Source organism: Myiozetetes cayanensis, unplaced genomic scaffold, assembly GCF_022539395.1.
Source record: "Myiozetetes cayanensis isolate MyiCay16 unplaced genomic scaffold, myiCay2020 scf1, whole genome shotgun sequence".
Taxonomy (NCBI): Eukaryota; Metazoa; Chordata; class Aves; order Passeriformes; family Tyrannidae; genus Myiozetetes; species Myiozetetes cayanensis.
This window is the reverse complement of record NW_026086604.1, coordinates 19,898,383-19,911,957: the sequence shown is the minus strand read 5'-3', so window position 1 is coordinate 19,911,957 and position 13,575 is coordinate 19,898,383. Positions and strand designations below refer to the sequence as shown.

General features: G+C 38.0%; 1 protein-coding gene across 1 annotated transcript in view; it reads right to left on the bottom strand.

The window, feature by feature from the left end:
* RNF19A (ring finger protein 19A, RBR E3 ubiquitin protein ligase) overlaps positions 1-13,575 on the bottom strand; it is a 54,049-nt gene that overhangs the window by 15,117 nt on the left and 25,357 nt on the right. The window contains exon 3 of the mRNA XM_050315330.1: positions 5,347-6,101. Within this exon, the coding sequence (XP_050171287.1) occupies positions 5,347-5,967 (621 nt within the window). The 5' untranslated portion in view covers positions 5,968-6,101. The remainder of the gene's footprint in view (positions 1-5,346; positions 6,102-13,575) is intronic.

Below are 13,575 nucleotides of genomic sequence, written 5' to 3'. Positions count from 1 at the left end.
GGACGATAAGCCCCCAAAAATGTATTCAAGCAATTCAGGAACTATATACTTTCAACAGTGTCCCTGTCACTATGGGAATGTCTAAGCTTGACCCTGTCTATAACGTGGGAGGATCCCCACTGAGTGATCTGCAGCGTAACCTGTTGCTGTAAAGACATCTGATTTGGTACTGCAAGACATTTTAGTATTTTACTAGTTGCCTTTTACCATGAACACCAATATTTAATTTTAAAAGGTGTTCATTAACTCTTTACATTTTAAAATGTCAAAACAACAAACCAAGTATTTTATAAATAAGGATTTCGATTTCTCAACAATTAGGGCATTTTTAAAAACACATTTCAAAAAGTACATGTAAAAAGTGGTAGGAGTTCAGGGCCTCACTGCAACCTTTACTCTGATAATATTACAGAGCAAAAAGCTCCAAAAATGTTGAGTTACAAAACTGTGTTACACTACTTCATAATCATGTACTACAAGAATAGTTCTATACAATGAGAGTTGTAGCAACAAATTAAGACCTGCATTTCAAAGTTCACATGATAAAAACACGTGTATTATCGTTCATATCAACAGTAAATACAAACACATATACACATATATACACCCGTGCCTTAATTCCTACCCACTGCAATATTTTTCAATGATTTTACGCAATAGCTTTCCTTAGAACACATACTACTAAGTCCACTGGTACAAACACTGAAAACAGATGTATAGCTTTATTCACCCTGAATAGATTTTGACAGATTCATAAGTGCTGCAGGATGATCAGGCATTGGAACGGCCTGCCCAGAGAGGTGGTGGATTCACCATCCCTGGAAGTTTTTAAAAAGAGATTGGACATGGCCCTTAGTGCCATGATATAGTAATTAGAGTTGGATCAGGGGTTGGACTTGATGATCTTGGAGGTCTTTTCCAACCCAATCTATTCTATGATTCTATGATGTAAACTTCTGTCTGTTTTTATTTTAAAATACTAAATTGTTTACTTTTGCCCCTGTCCATTTTATAGCAGTTCCATAAATTCAAAATATTCTTTATGAGTAATGATCCTTGAAAAATTATTCCCACTCACGTGCCTATTTGAAAATTTAGCTATTTTTATTTTAAAGTAGCTAGTTCTGAAGCTCTGTAACGTTAATGCAAATCTTTTCCCTTTCATTATTGTTTTAAAACAGCATGTTTGAGGTTCCTCCCTTGTTCTACAAACAAATAGGAGCTTTCAACCTTTCACTTATAGATGATGCAGTTACAAGTGACATACATGCTTGTCTGTTTTCAAATATTTCTTACTTTTCAAGTAGAAATTTCAGTAATTGCTAGACTCTTCTATATTGCTGCCAAGTTAATCAGCTCCATTTTTCCCACTTTCTGCAAACTGAAGAGATAATTGCTCTGCATGTACACAAAGAGAGTCTGATTCAAATGCTTCTTCAACATACACAGGGATACATTCAAGGCTTGCTAACATATCACAAAAATCTTAACTGTAATCTGTAAGTGTAATTTATATCCTGCCTCCTTCCTATTGCTAATAAAGCATGGACACATCCCTGAAAGCACTCCCCATTTGGGACTGATGTACTGGCACACCTTTGGAAAGTAACCTTTTAGACCAAAGCAAATCTCAGTTCAAACCGTGCAAGAGTCCAGGTTTAATTTCAACATTTTGCATTCATTTTACAGAAGATGTGAAAGCCAGAAGTTCTTGTTAGGCTGAGAGAAGGGTAAACCAACTGAATTCAAAGCAATAACCAGTAAAACAAAAACCAGAGGCAAAGAAAAGTTAGTTGAAGAAAGGCTGCATATCGAGAAGAGGGATGAAGAATTTGTACTCTTTCACCTCATCTTTTTGCTTGACAAAGATTAGAAAACTTAGGAATTGCTGCTCTCCTCTAATAATGCCAGCAACACCATCTCAGAGCAAAACCATTAAATAATTCAAACAGAAGACAGAGCACATTTGCAATACTAATTCAATAAGGCTTGTTAAAATGAGATTGGAAAACTGATACAAAAAACAGAATATAAAAAAATTAGTCTGGGCAACAGTTCAGGAGGTTTCCTTATCTGTGCTCCTTGCCCAGAGAAGGATCACATATATGACAGTGTCCCTTATTAAGCCACTGCAGGTAGGTTACAGTTGGTCCAGACTTTCACAGTGCTTCAGGTAACAACAACAATCAGGATGCATTTGAGCTCACAACAAAAGCCCAGGATGAAACAGCCCAGGGTCAGAAAGCCAGGGATGCCAGCAGGATGAACCATTCTGGCACTGGAATGGTGTAATCCCAGAGACCCCACAGCTTCCAGGCAACCCATCCAGGGTGTAACTACTGCAACAAAGGTTCCCCTCTGAAGCAATCCATAGTTCTTTTATTAGGAAGATAAGTTCTCCACTGGGACAGAAGGAATTCACTTCATACTGCAGTTAACCTTGTTTTGAGATCTGTTTGGTTCAAATTTTGCCATGTCTATGATTTGCTTTTTACCCCAAACAGAGTGAAAGACAGCTGAATATGTTTCATTCATTGTTTTTTCCTGAGAGCACAGGGGCCCATGATGTAAAAACCCCAATGTTATAACTGTCTGGCCTACCTCCCCTCTTCCTCTTTTTTATTTTCTCTCTGGGATTAAAGTTTTTATAATTATTTGCTCTGTATCTGGTCTGAATTTTTGTCTTCATGTGATACCCAAACACTGAAACAATATTACATGGGATGTTTTATCAGTGCTGGGAAGAGCTGAAGCATTGTTGTACACCAACCATTTTTTACCTATTTGTGCAGTAAATTTTTCCTACCAAAATGCTCCACTTTGCAACAGTTTCTGATTTTTTACACTACTTATTTCTAATCTTAAGGTCAATTTCAGGAAATAATGTTACCCTCTGAAGTTACTGCACCTCTTCTACTTTGGAATTAATTGCAAATTTAGTAAATGCATTCCATCTGGCTCCCTCAAGAAATACTTGATCCATGCTAAAATCAGGTTAGTTACCGTCACAACCCTAATGCATTCTGCCAGTACATTTCCAAAACTGTTCCTTCCTCCATCCTCCTTCTGTGTTCCACCAAAACATTAAATCCCTGTTATTACTTTCTATACCATTCCCACTCCTCCTTCCCCACCTCCCTGTGTGTGCTTTCTCCCAGCTAGGCACACACTGACTTGCTGTGGTGGCTGCCAGAAGGCCAAATTTAAAAGCATAACTGTAGGATTCATATGCAGGTATTACTCCTGCTGAAGGCATTATTGGTGGTCTTTCTTTTGCTCAACCAGTCTGCTTTTTTTTCCCCAAAACTTCTTAGATTAACTTATGCTGAATGCTCAACCCCTGCTGCCCAACATATCTAAGAGTTCTAAAGGTTTCAAAACAATCAGAAGGATGGGAAAAAGACAAAACGTGATTGCATGAGCTCTCGTTCCTTTAGGATGACAACCATAAACAATGATCCTCCTGAGAAGTGCCCCTGTAACCAACTTCATCCCATTTTAAACCAGCAGTAAGAATTCAGTGAGGAGGTTCTATCTGTGCATTAAAAGCGAAACTCATTTGTCACTGTAAAGCATTTCTGTACCACTTGAAGTCTATAATGAAAAGTCATGTTAGTGAAAGTACAACATCAGGTTGCCCATACAGTACTAGTTTGTTCCCTTCACACATAGACACTGGCAGAGTTTATCTGCCCGGCAGTATACTGTGTTTTGCACAGGATTCCACTCCCACAGTAAGGAGCATACAGCAGCCAGTTCTGGAGCAATGATTTAAATATTTGCTGTACACTAATACATTGCTGTGCTCTCACACAATTGCACGGAACTTTAACTGCACTCGGAAAACTCACTTTTTATTTTTATAATGGTGTTACCTGTAGCAATTATCATCACAGTTTATGACCACTGAAAGACACTTACAAATTTTTTCTAAAAACAAATAAGAAAATTGAAGCACAAAGAACAGGCCAAGTGAAAAGTCTCCATTCAGCAAGCCTGCCTTAATCTACTTAATTAAGTACTAAAAAAAGTATCTGAAACATGAAAGATGGTTTAATATAAAATGGTTTAAAATTTCTTAGATGCTTCCCCTTACCTTGAGTAACAATGACTAGAACTCAAAAACTCAGGGAAACTCAAGGAAAGCATACTTCTGCCCATCAAATAATACTTTCTAGTATTCTTCTGCAGTGTCAAAATATTAAAAGCAAGCTGTACATTGTTGTTTTTTTTTTTCCTTCTCTCCTTAAACTACACCGTCCACTTTGGACCAGATACAAAACTACGACCTCTCCAGTCTTCACTTTTGACTCAAAAATTCTGTTTCATTTAAAGTATGAAAGCAAAGTTGCATTTGAGATTAAGTCCTAAACATTAAGCACCTAAATATTAATATTGGAATTTTCAATCTACCTAACAGTCAGCCCTATCTTGCTTGCTCTCTTCCAACATTTGTCCTTTTACTCATTCTACTTACTGCTCACCTGTGAGGCTTTGAAACACAGGTGTCATCCTCTGAGTTTTTAGGGAGTACTGCACATCCAGACTGCAGTCATGGCTATAACCTTTAAGCAGTATGATAATGCAAACAATCTCTAAAAAAGTAGCTTGCTGAAGAATGGCATTATGAGACACCAGCAGTAGGAAAGCGTGATGAGCTGCTCAGTAGTATTGAGCTTACTCATGTCAGAATTCAGCATGGTTTCAGAACTGTTAAAGTACTAAAACAATGTTAAAACACCACGTTCCTCAGATAATAAGCAGGAACATGCTGATTATCTTACATCAGAATCCTGCTGACAGGCAACAAGTGCTGTCTCAACAGCACTTCAAGACGGAAGATATCTCTGGCAGGAGAGGTCTTTTAATTCAAAGAAAAGCTTAAATCATTTTTCACAGTTAAAAAGCCAAAATACATGCTGTGCTTTAACAAATAAGTTGAAAGTACAGTCACCAAATCTTCAGTTCTCTTTAGTTTGAGCTTTCCACCACTGCCTCGGCAGTGCAACACTTAATATTTTTTTTGCCTGATGTAGATGCATGGCAACTACTGGCAACTATTTGTCAACAAAGGTTTCTTGATACTGCTGAAACTCCCTCCATGCAGAAAATAAGAACAACCTACTCAAGAAACGGTTTTATTTTGGAAGGCGGGTTGTGGCTTAGATTTTAATTTATTTTGATTTCTTGTATTCCTTTTTTTTTTGGAGAGAATTCTGCCTGATACCTACCTGTAAAACATACAACAACAACATGCTAAAGTAAAGAAAGTAACTTTTCAAAAGCATAACGCTATGAAAGTGATGTATTCGGGCTGTTGCTTTTTTGCAGATACGGGAAAAATACGTACCCACAGTCTGGAGCTGGGCACCACCTACAGTCAGGATCTGCAACCAGCCACCGCCTCAGCATAAACTCTTCATATTTTTCCATCAAGATGTCATCGTTTAATATCAAACGGATATCATGGGGATTAAATCGTTCTGAGCATTCTGGACAGCTAATATTAACTCTGCTCTCGGAGATTTCTATCCGGAGATACTGACGCAAGCAATCCACACAAGATCTATGGTGACAAGTCATTATCTCCGGGAACCTGTCCTTGGAGTGCCGCAAAAGGCACAAGGGGCATTCCATGAAGTCTCCACTTGGTTTGCTGCTGGAGGTTGTTCCATTATCAGAAGAGGTACACGTGGAGAAAATAGAGTTCTTGTCTGTACACATTTCTGAATGAATACTTTCAATACTTGCAATTCCATCGACACCTCCATTTAAATCCCTAGACTTGCGCTTTGTGTCTTTTTTCCTCCGAAAAAGCGAGCCCAATGAAATTCTTCTTTTCTTTGGTGCCTTTTTAACTGATGGCAAGCTCACAGAGGAAGCAGAAGACTGAAGGTCCTGATCGGAGCCCATTTGCCGATGTAAACTCATGTCTAGGCCACTCATCAGAAAAGAGTTAAATTTCATATACTATCCTAACCATTTTTAAGGATCAAACAAAGTCAGAGGATACAGGCATATTATTATGTAATCCAATTTGAGAGTCTTCATGCAGAAAATTCACATGTATCTGCTTCCAGCAAATTCTTTAGAGGAATTCCCTATACAAGGAGGAAAGACAAAAAAAAAAGAAAATCAGAATCACAACCATCACTTTTGGTTCTGAAAAGTTACAGCTCTCTAATGACATGTTATTCCTATTACTACCATCTTCTCTTACCATCAGATCCATTACCTCTTTCTGTCAGCTTTTTCTATCTTCCACATCCCTCTTATCCTAACAAGCCTGACATTTCCCTGTGGTCAAGGACTATCTTTGTTACACTTAATCAGTGCTGAGAACAGCATCTTCACTCCCCTGCTCTCTTAAGGGGGGGGCCAAAATGGGGAGCGTGTGTGTGCATGTGTAGAAATTACCAAAACCCAAGGAGACAACTCAATAAATGTACAAGTTCCTCTAGAAAGCTTAGTAACAGGCTTCAGCACTGGAAACCTTTCTGTTTTCTCTACCTTACATTTCTGACACATATGATAAGGTCAACTCAAAATCCAATATAGTTAATTATAAAAAAGATTTTTGTGTGTGTTTTGAATCCACTTTAACTGACAGTAGAAATTAAATCACTGCAGCTAAACACCTAGAGATATTCTCAGAATCTTAGGGTTCTCAGAGAAGTATGCATATTTATAACATAAGGCATCTGAATATTTCAGGGAGCAGAGCTGCAGAGTGAGTGACAGCCAACGCTGCCTTGCCTTTCAACTTCTACATAATCAAGCAAAGAGTACAGTTAAGGTGACAACACCTGAATCTTTTATCATATTGGTTTTTGTAAGGAAAAAAAAAAAAAGAGGCCCCAAAACCAGACTCCCATCACATATCCAGTTTCAATTACTGCCTATGTACAAGATGACAGCAAGGATTTCCTTCTGTTCCCTGCTGCTTAACTCACTGGCTCCAAAAGAAAAAGAAAGGTGTTTTCCTATCTTCCCTTGACAGAGGACACTGCTACAAGAAGTGGCAAAAGACTCGAGTCCAACTACTGCTCGCACCACTTCTTTCCTCAGCATTTCCCAACTTAACTCCCAGAAAGGCGTGCACTGGGTTCCTATGACTTTATCAAAGGATAAAATCAGAAACCAGATACAAAAAGTCCAAAGGTAGAAGCAAAGGAATGTAAAGATGAATGTCTCTATTTACCAAAGCCAGGCAGCCTGCGCACCAGTGAGAGACCGGCACAGAAACAACCGCGTGCTGTGTGTGCGTCTCCGGGAGGGATCACTGAGCTGCCTGGGTCAAGACTAGGAAGTTTCAGAGGATGACTGACCAGCAGCGGAAACAGGAATCCCTCTCCAAAGAGGAAACACAGAAATAGCTCACAGCCTGTCCATCCCACCAGAGCAATGTGTGCAGCAAACCCATTGCTAGACTCTCTTCAGACCACCCCAGCAAGGTGCTGAGTATGTCCAAGCAGGTAGCCAAGACAACACTACTCAGTTTATACTACCATCCAGTATAGCAGTACCCCACAAGAATATTGCCTTCTTCAAGTGTAAAAGTTAAAAAAGAGAAAAAAAACCCCACCATCCACTATAAAAAAAAAATACAAACAAAAAACCACACGACATCTCCTGGTTTTGATAAAATGAGGTCTTGAGGCCCTTGAGTTGTTGGAAAGAAAAAAAAAAAAAGCCACTATATTCGATTTTTCAAGTGCTGAATTATTACTGCCTTTTTTTTTTTTTTTTAAATAAAGGAAAATCTTACCACTGTGAACATATTAAAAAAAATAATCTTAGTTTACTCCCAGGGTCGAAAATAAAGCATATTTCAAGAACACAACATACTCTTCCTTCCCTCCTAAGGGAACATTTTTATACTAAAAATCTAGCCCAAAGGAATCTTGGATGCTTTACCTGCTTCTGTTCCCAAAACAAATTTAATAATTTTACAGCCGCTGTTTCTCATTAAATGAACTAAAACATTCCTTTATGTAAAAAAAAAAAAAAAAAAAAAAAAAACTGGAAAAGCCTGCTCCACAAAGATTACAGAAGGAGACATCTTCCTTCTCTCCAGCATTTTGGCATCATGTTGTATCACAGATACATGCAACTGGGAGACAGTGCCTGAAACATGCTACAGATACAGCCCATGGCCAACAATGAATTTATATTTTTAGAAGTGTAAGGATAACCTTAAAAGCATTATTATAATTGGATTATAAAAGTTTATAAATGCTTAAAAGCATAATTGTAACATCAGTATGTTCACACACATACTACCAGGCCAGTGGAAAATACCATCCTCCCTAAACCAGGAGAGTCCATGAATGAAACGAACAGCAATCAAAGCACTCACTTCAGGCAAGAAGGTTTTGTTGTTGTTGTTGTTTTTAAGAAAAAAGTAAAATAGAAAGAGGTAGGAAGTAAACACAGTAATACAGCCAAGTCTATGACTACAAGCCGTCCCCTCCTCCCTTTCTCTGGAGAGGAAAGAATGTGTATTACAGCATTTTTGCCAGTTCCAACAGATGTACAAAATCAAGAAATAGCAGCTCTGGTGAAGAACTGGTTGTACTTTTTTTTTTCTTTTTAAATAAACAAAGATTCTCCCATGCTGTAAAGAAAGAGACCAGTATGTCCTCTGGTTCTTTGAGCAATGGGATCTGATGAGCAGTCTCTCAGAAACAGAAGATTGCTCTTCTAAGGAAAATAGTTAAAACTTTGAGTGGATCTTTGAATGGAAAAATTGCCAGTTATTTCAGACCATCATGAATTATGGTCTCTAGATTTAAATGCAGAAAGCTAGTTTTAAAAGCCATCCTTTTCCTTATATAGTAATTCTGGATTGACATTTTAGTGACGTTCAAAGATGACTTTGCTGAAGTGAAAAGATTCAGCAGATGATTTATTACAGGAAAAAATGAAGACAAATGTTACAATGCTAATAATGATCAGAGCTGAACCAAATCATAAAAGCTTTACTAGTGCAATCTGGAGCACTAGCCAGTTCTCATGTTGCCCAACCCAACACAGCATCTGCATGTTTTTGCTGACAAAAAGAAGGAAAGAAAAAATTTGATTCTGTACAGCCAGAGAACACAATGCCCTTATTATTCCGGTAACAATGAGTCCACATGAAGGAGATACACTGTGTGCAAAATGAAGCTCTGAAATCCAACTACTTGAAATGAGCCGAAGACACATAAATTATGGTAATAACAAACAATCTGATTTTCAGGCAGAATTCACTGCTAGTTTTGCACTGCTCTCACTGACCAGTATAAATTCCATCAACACACAGAAGAAATTAATATGGGCAACAGAAAAGAGACAAAAAAACCACAGAGTGCAAATCCTAAAAACTTCAGTTCACCACTGTTCTCAACATTTCCTCAAAAGCACTTAGTGACTACAGAAGAACCATGCTTCTGGCTTCCCGCCATGCCCAAAGCTCTACCACAAATCCAAATTCCAGCCGTGCTTTGCATTCTGCTCGTGCCACAGACTACCACAAAACACCAGTTGCCACAGCACAAACACACCTTGTCATTTGAAGATTTCCAAAAGCATAAATGACATTTACAGTAGCAATTCATGTAAAGCTCAGAACTTCACTGCTATCTGTTCCTTCTGCAATCCTGCCTAAGCTGTTTGCTGGGGAAACATAATGAACAACCAGTTAATTTCCTTCCGTAATTCTTTTCGACTATGCTCCTTCAAGGAAGTGTTATTAATGACCATAAAGTGGAGGGGGAAGGAAAGGAAATCAGAATAATCTCGCAAAGGGAGAAGTTTTCAACTCAGAGATCACTGGGGTGAAGAGTATCTTCTATTAAGGTTCTCCCATGTCCCAATCCACGCTTGCCTCTTACCAATTTCAAAACATTTTGGAAATGTCCTAAGGGCACCTGAGGATAACTCCGCTATGTTGCAAGAAAAGAGCAGTAAAGCCCAATTTCTGTAAGCCTGCTGGGGCAGACTAACCCCATCATGCTCCAAACTGTCCTATAAACACATGGGAGGCACAAGCTCAATGTGCTGCCTGCCCGCTCCTCCATTACACATTCAACCTGGTGTACAGAAGCAACAAATCAGGCAGTTGGCCAATCAGGACAAACAGCTTCACACACATTTGCAAAATGAAGGCAGGCTCAAACATTTATGTAGAAAAGGAGAAAACCCACCACAAGCATTGATGTAGTTACATCCTCACTAAAACCCTTAAATACTGCCTTGCAATTGGTGCTTAAATTTAGACTTTTCCTGTTCCAAGCAAACCCTCTTTACCTTAGGCATTTGCTCCTCCAGTGATTTAACCAAGCATCAACTCTGTTAGCATACTGAAAGCTATTTCTTGATTAAAAGTGACTACTGACAGCTTCTTCTCTGACATCTGTAATTCTCAACATCTATACTCTGTAGCTGCTTTCTGAGATGCAATGATCCACCTTAAAGAGAGCTGAAACAAAAAATCCTCTGGACCTTGATTTTCATACACCAGGAAATCACAGATCTGAAAAACATTTCTGTCTCCTTCTTCCAATAAGCATCTCCTGTCAGTAACACAGAATTCCTAAGCTATGATATTCTTAACATAGAGATATCTCTAAATATCTAAAAGAGGCATCAAAACCAAATTTTCCTTTTCACTTAATACATGATCTAAGAATTGTAAACACAGTAGAATAAAATATGCAAAAGCTCAAGCTACTAAATGAATACCAATGCACAGGATTTTGAAACAAAGCAATTAAATATCTCATTTCAGTGGTCATTCTTTAAATACCAATTCATTACATAACAGTTTTTTTTAAATTGGGGGAAAAAAATCCAAACACTGTTGCCCGAGGATTTCTGAAAAAATATACCCCTACTCACTTTACATGTCTCAGATTCAATTATACATCTAGCACTGCTGAGTTAAAACAGAGAGAGGAACAAACTGAAAAGTTTAACAATTTTGACATCTATGTGCTTCTGCAACACTGTGTCCCATTAGAAACACCCCACCACATTCACGTCAATGCACACGGTGTCAGAACACGCTAGCACTGATACCTGGTTTAATCACAGATGATTTAGTACAAGCAGAATCAACACCTTGCAACTTGGAAGTAATCAAATGGAAATTCTGTTGAAACAACAAAGGTTCTGTTCTGGCAGAACCTTTACATGCACTAAGTTGAAAAATAAAATCCTTTATTGGTAATATAATGCAGCATATTGTGTTAGATGAACGTGTACTGTGTGGGTGAAATGCTTAATTGCAACAATCATCAGAATGCATTTATGACTCCTTCAATATACTTCCCTTCAAAAACTAAAATCTAGAATAGTTATATTTTCCATGTGATGTTTCAAAGACTGTAAAGATACTTTAGATTGTGCAGAGTTTCTGATATCTTCTATCTTTGGTTTGCAATAAAAGCTGAAAGAAAAAGTTTATACTATTTGGATTAAACCAAAAAGTGAATCCTACAAATGAAAGTTAAAACATTTGTATCAGACTCAAACTCAGACCTACAGAAAAACATTTGTATCAGACTCAAATTCAGACCTACAGATACTTGTCAAACATTTACACTGATTTGTTATAGTATGACAGGATATAAAATGTGAAGTCAAAGTGCCTTAAACAATTCACTTAAACTTAACTGTGTAAAACTACTTTTAAAATATATGCACACAAATTTTACTTGATTATGACTTTTCTCTTTTGAAAAAAGTGCACCAGTATGGTAATTTACATTTTATGAAAGTAATTTTTACCCTTCAGACACTTTTGCAGGAAGGTATCTTTTACTTTCTATCCTGCTTTGTTTTGGAAGTCACATATGCGAATGCTTCCCTTAAAGCATGAAGACTACTCATTATAAAAGTTAGAGCTGCTTCTACTAGTAGTAAATCCAGAGTGAAAATTACTTGATCATTAATTACATCTCATTTCTTTATGCTTACGATGGACTATTGATAACTGCACAGAGGCCATTATTTCAAAAATAGGATTTCCAAATCCACAACTAATCCAAGACAAATTTTTCAAAACCTTTAGAAATCTGCCATGTCAAGTCTCAAACTTCACATATCATCATCATCTTTAAGCAACAGAAGAACAGTTCCAGTGAAATAATTTCACCTTTTTAACTTATCTAAACTCAAAAGCCTGGGAGCAGAGTTCCCTGCAAGCATCATACCAAGCATTCACTCTCTCATTTGACATTGGAGCTCACAGTGGGATCAGTGAAGATGTTGACAAGATCTGGGACCTGTCCATATGAGCACAGAACTGACAAGCAGAATTGAGTAGGACTGTCATCCCTAAAAAAGAAAGGAAGTTAAACCTTATGGGACAGGCCAGCTTGGCACATGTAGGCCAGCAGACCACTGCCAAGGGAGAAACAAGGGATCTTCCAGGAGCAAAAGGACTTGCTTTAACATATGGAAGTTTCTACAAGGCAGTCACTTTAGGGAGAGTCTTCTAATAATTAGCCTCTCCTGACTTCTTATGGAGAGATTTAGATTTGATATTAGGAAGAAATTCTTTTCTTAGAGGGCAGTGAGACACTGGCACAGGTTACCAAGAGAAGTTGTGGATGCCCCATCCCTGAAAGTGTTCAAGGCCAGACTGGATGTGACCCTGAGCAACCTCATCTAGTGGAAGGTTGTTCCTGCCCATGGCAGTGGGTTTGGAATGAGATTATCTTTAATGTCCCTTCCAATTCTGACTTTTCTATGATTCCATGATATTCATCTCTGATATTCACAGATACTATCACACAAGAATTAAGAGAAAAGCATTTGTGAGGCAGAAATAGTTCTTAAAAGTCTAGTTTCTAGTTTACTGCACTGTTACCGTGTCTCAGTTTATTCTGTCTGCACTTTATTTTTTCTTAAAGTCCTGTGTCAATTATCTGGAAATTCTATTTTCACTTGCAGAACAAAGCAATATTGTTTGTAAAACAATGAAGCAAACAGACAGACTATGAACCCACTTGAGCTCAAAGCCTGAGAGTCAGACTGACCGGGCATAAAAAAATCAAAAGATTGACAGTATTTAAAATACAGAAAAGCCTGCAGAATACACACTGCAGAATTGCCAAAAGTTAACTGATATACAATGTTCTATTTTAAAATTCAGAATGATATGTAGCACATGACAAACCAATCCTGACAGGAAGAAAAATCTTCAACAGCTTAGTAAAAAAACAAAGTTATGCTTCTTCCTTAGAAATTTATGAGCAATACATCCTGTATCATGTGTCCATGACAGCTGCTATTAAGAAAGGAAGTCCTGCAAGCTGCTCAACTCATTCTGAAAGTCTCCGAACAAGTGATTGGCAACTCCAGCGAAACTGTTCCTCTTGCAGATAAAATGCTTGTAAAGAAGAAAGTGCACTCAAAGTGCCTTGCCTCTGTCTGGTGGCAAATGGGCAAGAATTCCTTGAGTTCTAAAAACATTAATTTTCCAAACCAGCAGCATTAAATCTGGGTACATTGTGTGCAATGGTTGACCAGAGCTAAGAACTCAGCGGAGAGATGCTTTCTATTTGTGGATCTGCAGGCCTGCGTCTG